The sequence below is a fragment of the Bidens hawaiensis genome, unplaced genomic scaffold, assembly GCF_021521415.1.
Source record: "Bidens hawaiensis isolate Kalapana, Puna unplaced genomic scaffold, B.hawaiensis_p1.1 tig00007232_1, whole genome shotgun sequence".
Taxonomy (NCBI): Eukaryota; Viridiplantae; Streptophyta; class Magnoliopsida; order Asterales; family Asteraceae; genus Bidens; species Bidens hawaiensis.
Genome location: NW_027491497.1, coordinates 448,055 through 454,036, shown reverse-complemented (window position 1 = coordinate 454,036; position 5,982 = coordinate 448,055). Strand labels below are relative to the sequence as shown.

Sequence of the window (5,982 nt, the reverse complement as noted above, 5' to 3'; positions counted from 1 at the left end):
AGAAAACTTTATTGGATGCTTGATTTGGTAATTTATGAACTTTAATTCGGACTCTAATTTATCGTATCAAATGGCACGCCAGTCCTAATCGGGCTGGGTTATTACAATAACACGTTGAAATGGATTATGATATTGTGATAGAACAAATTGAATTCAAAGAAGTTGAAGTCTTGCATATATCTTGCATATATGATACCACATGTGAAATAGCGGATATCTGCACGAATCACAAAGCCCCTATGTGTAAAACAACTACAATCATTATCAAACAAGTTGGACGTTTACAGTTTTTCTCTCCAACCTTAGGGAACTAAGAGGAAATAATTATGATAATCATTATTTCTTTTATTTTGTTTCCTTTATATTATAACTTATAGCATTCTTAATCCATTCTTCAATTATACAAGGTGTTTTTTATTTTTTTAGAGAGGTTAAAAGTGGTTCTGAGAGGATGCGATAGGAAATGTGTTAATGTTCATGGTTAAATTTGGAAAATTATACTGTTCAACTCTATAATTTTTTAATGTTTTTTTAAGTGTTTGTCAGTGAAGGAGAGAAAACATGTAATAATAAAAATATAAAAAAATGTTATTGAATTAAAAAAGAGAGAGAAAAGATGATGTTTTAGTGTAATTATGGAGATGAATATAGAGAATGAACTAGAAATGCTCTTAATCCCGAAGCTATATTTTGTTTAAATGCCTCATAATCATGTTCTCAAAATCATCAATCAATATACACGGATTATTCAATATTTTCAATTTGATGGTTTGCGGATCATTTACTTTGAAGAATTTGGAGTCAATGCTAGAGTAGACACGTATGAAATAGCCACATGAATAGTGACTATGAACGCTATAATCAATATTAACTTCTGAAATCATGCTATATTTTTCGAATTTCATGTATTATCACGCCATTCGATCTCATCTAAATCATAGTAATTTCATGTGCATCGGCTTCTTGTTTTTTAAATCTAATTTACATGGTATTGCTAATTCGATATGAATGTCATATGGTTCCACAACTAGGTAAAAAGTGGCGGTGACAAACGTTGAACCGGTGCGTAGGAGAGTAAAAACTAAAAAAAAAATTAAAAAGGCTTTACCTACATTAATAATAAATAAAATTAACATTGAAATAGTAAAATAAATATTCAGCTCTTAACTTCGTTTTAGAAAAATATTCTCGATCTTTGACTAAGCTGGAATTCAACTCGACTAATGTCTCGTTTACACCATCTTTTTAAATACTTATAATTCTAAAACTCATAAAACAATCCTACACATGTACGATGCATTGATGTTGCAAGTTTAATTTTTAATGCGATTAATTCAGAATAACAAAATTAGTGACAAACACTGACCCGTATCAGAAGGCTATACCCCACCTCCGTCTCTCCTCACCCTCTAAACTTGCAGATTAAACCGTGACAGTGATCAATTATATATGCTTATGCTTTTAATAAACACTAAAGTTTCTTCTGCATGCTAGTGTGATAGAAATAAGGTTAAAGAGCTTACCGGACAGCGGAGAAAATATGGCCGGACTAGTTCACAGACAGAATGACGAGAAACAAATTGGTTGCTTGTCTAGCTTCCTTCAGATCTTCAACCGGCAACAAATTTTGGCGCGTAAACGCATTCATTCCGCAAAACGCCTCAACTCTTCCACTGTAAGTGCTATGTTTGTTTTCTGCTAATTAACAAGGGGTGGTAATTAATGTAATGTGACCGTATGTTTGTGTATATTGGTTATTAAGATATTAATTATAACAATACTTAAGATATGAAACTGATATACAGGATGTCGGTGAGTCGCCGGGGTTTTCTCAAGAAGTAGGTAAGCCGGTGGTGGCGGCTCAATCATCTCCAGCGGAGAATGAGAACGGCCGTCTGACGGTTGACAACCCTCCAGGTGTCATTGCGAAACACATCGACTGCAACAATTTTCAACTGAAACAACCAAATCAATCACAAAAGCAAAGCAAAAGTGAATCAATGCATGTAGGTTTCGACAAGAGATTGAAGATAAGAGGAATTGATCAACAGTTGAATGATCTCAACGCATTGAAACAAATTCTACAAGTTTTGCAACTCAAAGGTCTTCTACATTCAACCAATGCTTCAAACCGAGACCACTTCGTCTATGATCGAAATTTGCATTCCGATGAGTCCAGCATTCACCTGAAACAATGGCGGTCCTTGGCCTCAAAAGTCGAACAACACAGATCTGTTAATAATTCCGGTAGTGGAAGTAGTCCGATTAGATCTACAACCGTTTCACATAATCGAATCCAGAGTAACCTAAAAAGCTGTAACTCGATTAGCAAGCGGAAACAGTTAAGCATTGAAAATATCGATTCAGAGGTACGAAAATGGTTCGTTTATTGTAGGATCAGGTTTGCTGTTCAAAAGGGTTGTGGCGCAGCTTGTTGTTCGTTTACCTACCACTTTGTTTGTTATAATATTTTGATTGCTAAAACGTTTCAAACTAACTTGTATTGATTACAGAGGTCCATATGGGAGGATTGTAGAGACGGAAAGCGTTTATTAGAGAGATGTGGCAACTTGCTAAATAGCATTGCGGAGATGAACAAGACCACTGAGTCACCACCGAGTTCAGTGATAATTTTGCCGAGTCCAGTGTCGGTACTTGACTCGGGATTTGACAAGGACGAGTCAACGTCTCCTTCACAGAGCATTGATTTCAAAGGTAATCTATAAAAAAGTAAAAAGTAAAAACAAAAAACTAAACTTTATTACGTTCACATGACACTTAGCTGACGTGTCATAATCTAGTTGGTTATAGTAGTTGATCAAAGTTAAGGCACTGTCAAAAACATAAGTACAATAACAAGGCCACCCGCTATGGGGCGCGGTGGGTTGGTTTTTTAGGGCTCCGTGGGCGCGGAAAACCGCCGTGGGGTGCGGTCCAACCAAGGGCAACGAAGAAATGGCCGTTCCAATGGCCGGCGCCGTTGATGACATCTCTCTCTCACACACATACATACATATGCATATATATGTATATATAATAGGGGCGCCCTTGAGCATTAAACCATAGCAGGGCATCTTTGGGTGGGGCTTCGATGCCCTCGGTGCTTACGTGGCGCTGGCGTGGCACGGTGGAGGGGCTTTAAAGCCCCTCACCATAGAGGACAGCCTAATTATCATTTGCTGTTGCTATCAAAATAAACTCCTGCATAATGTAGGAGGTTGCCAACAAATAAACTCCTATAGGGACATGATGACTGATGAGTACAAAAGATATGTGTGAATCTTTTGACTAGTTAAAAGTAAATATTTTGAAAATGGACCACTTAAACACCCCTCTTCTCTCACAAATACTTGATCCAGCACACCCATGAGCCATCATATCAATCTGTCAATCATATCATATATGTGCCGTTGGCTGCCGGATGTGCTATAATGCTATCGTAACGCTTATAGTTTATCTTATTTGTAGAACCGTAAATATTTGCATTCTATATGTGAATAATAAAATTTATATATATCGGATTTGTTTTCTTAAACAGCAACATCAACAGTTGATTTCGATGAGGAAAACTGGAGCCCCAAAATCTCACCAACAGAACAAGAAGAATTCATATCCGATGACCCCGATTTCATTTACATTTCAGAGATCCTTCGAGCATCACAACACCTTCGAGATGACTCCACCGTCTTCTTCTCAATCGAAAAACAACTCTACAACTCCAACACCACAACAGCTGTCTCCAAACGCCACAGAAAGCTCATCTTCGACGTAATATTCGAAATGCTGGATAGAAACAGACAGTTGCCGCCATGGAAGACGTCGATTGAAGCTTCTCGAACTTCAGTTCAACATATCTGGAATGAACTCCAGAGGATTCGAGAGATGGTTATCAACCCAGGCAGTGGTGATGGTTTAGTGGAATTGATTAGCTCTGTTCTTAAGAAGGATCTTGTTGAAGTTAAAGATTGGGACGAGTATCCGATCGATACGTCGGAAGTGATACTGGACACCGAGCGATTGATATTCAAGGATTTGGTGAGTGAAGTGATTCGAGATTTTGGTGAATATTCCGGCGAATGTAAGTTATACCGGAGTCGACGGAAATTAGTGTTTTAGAGGTTTATAGTATGAGTGCTGGGAAAGAGTTTTGTTTTAATTATCGTGTTGTTTTTCTCGTTAGATATGGTTTTGTTTTGTTTTTGTGTTTTTGTGTTTTTATGTTAGTTTAGTTTATCTAGTAAGCTATTATTATGTTATTAAGGGTGCAAATCGTGTTGTTTTCGTGGGTTTTTTTTGGTTAGCCGGTTGAATTTTTTAACCATAACCTGACTTGTATGTTTATTCAGTGTACCCATTTAAATCGAGTCGTTTTTCAGATGAATAAATGACTTAGCAGATCGTGATATATTTTAACCATAACCAGACTTATATATGACTTAGTAGATCGTGATATATTGGTTGTTTTTGTACATTGATATATCCATTTCAACAAATAAACTTGGGTACATTTAGCTTGAGATTATGATAAGATGAATGTATAGAGACTGGGTACGAAGGAAGTTAGATATAGAAAAATAATAAAATGGTTGGGAGTGAAAAGTAGATAAATATGTTTAAAATGGAAATTAAAAAACCAAAATATTTCTCTTTAATTTTTAACACTTTCATTTCAAAAGTTAAAATATTAACTTCTTAAAACTACTAAACGGGTTAACAAGCTAATTTACTTTTTAAATAGTTGTGTTGTGTTGACATGTTTAAAAACATGATGTCTGTGGTGACGCAAAACCTTTTTCATGTCGTGTTCGGGCGTATAAGGAATTGGCGCTTTTAATAATTACCAAGTTAGTATAGGGCTAATGGCATAAAAAAATTAAACTTTTAGTATATACGGGGAAACATTAAAAGATATGTATATGCAAACTATTTTCTCAATGTTTGAAAAACATGTCTAAGGAAACTGACGTGTCCAACCCAATGTGGATATTCCCCTCTAGTTGGATCAACATGTTTAAGGAAAGCTTTTCTATTTCCCGAGTTCTAATGTGCCTTGTGACTTCATTTCTTTGGTCAATTTGATGGTGTTATCAGGCGCTAAGAAAAGGTTGCTTGAGGCGATTGTTATAACTTATAACGACTTGTTGGATGCTTTGGCAAATCCATAATGATACATTATTCGACATCAATAAGAAAAATGAAACCATTTTCTTTACTCCATTGTTAACCATTCTTTTATGTGGTTCGACAATACGACTAATAAAGTTAATATCAATTGGGTGAATTGGTAGCAAAAGCTATTCGTGGTGTTATAATTAGCTTTTTCTTCTGTTTGGTTTGTTGTAAGTGAGTAATCGATGTTTCGTTTTAAAGGAAAAAAAATCACTTATCAAGCCACGTTTAAAGTCTTTTAGAGTTAAGCACAAATGTGTCTCTACTCGTATGAAGCCTGAAAACCAACACCCCATCCCAACTTGCACTTAACGTACTTTACATATTCAGAAAAATTTTGGTGGAATACAAACTTACAAAATGCAATGCAGGTAGCAGGGGTCGATGGTGGCAGCATATGGCCCATTTGAAACGTAGATGGTGCTCTGGCAACTCACATGCCTTCTCATTAAATGAGCATCCGTACCTTTCTAATATATCAATCATCTTCAAAGTACGGTTTTAATTCAAGATCTCACTGGATTTTGGGGGTCACCCCAATGTATTATGAAGAGTTTTCAGTACTAAAAGTGGTAAAGTTTAACTGGTTTTATGGGCTAGACATTATGTTAAGATGAGTTCTTATTATAAAGAAAATCAGAAAAATAATCTTTTATATATCTATAGAGTGAATACACCAATATAAGTACATTCATGAAGAAAGTAGGCACTTCACAAAAAAATAATAAGCGTGCAATCGAGTTGTCAATCTTTTATTAATATCAATACACGAGCATAAAGTAGAAACGTATGTGAAATACTTTTTTTCTATCT

General features: G+C 35.8%; 1 protein-coding gene across 1 annotated transcript; it reads left to right on the top strand.

Annotated features, from left to right (window-relative positions):
• The first annotated feature begins 2,473 nt into the window (after window positions 1–2,473).
• Window positions 2,474–4,197, top strand: LOC143634735 (protein LONGIFOLIA 1-like). The gene is made up of 2 exons (XM_077102744.1): window positions 2,474–2,715; window positions 3,539–4,197. The coding sequence occupies exons 1-2, from the start codon at window positions 2,592–2,594 to the stop codon at window positions 4,114–4,116; spliced, it is 702 nt and encodes a 233-aa protein (XP_076958859.1). The 5' UTR covers window positions 2,474–2,591; the 3' UTR covers window positions 4,117–4,197.
• The last annotated feature ends 1,785 nt before the right edge of the window (window positions 4,198–5,982 follow it).

Excerpts from the sequence above, each read along its gene's own strand:
- LOC143634735 (XM_077102744.1), top strand. The coding sequence starts at position 2,592 with ATGAACAAGACCACTGAGTCACCACCGAGTTCAGTGATAATTTTGCCG. Across the intron at positions 2,716-3,538 it reads ACAGAGCATTGATTTCAAAG|CAACATCAACAGTTGATTTC; the intron begins GTAATCTATAAA and ends TTTCTTAAACAG.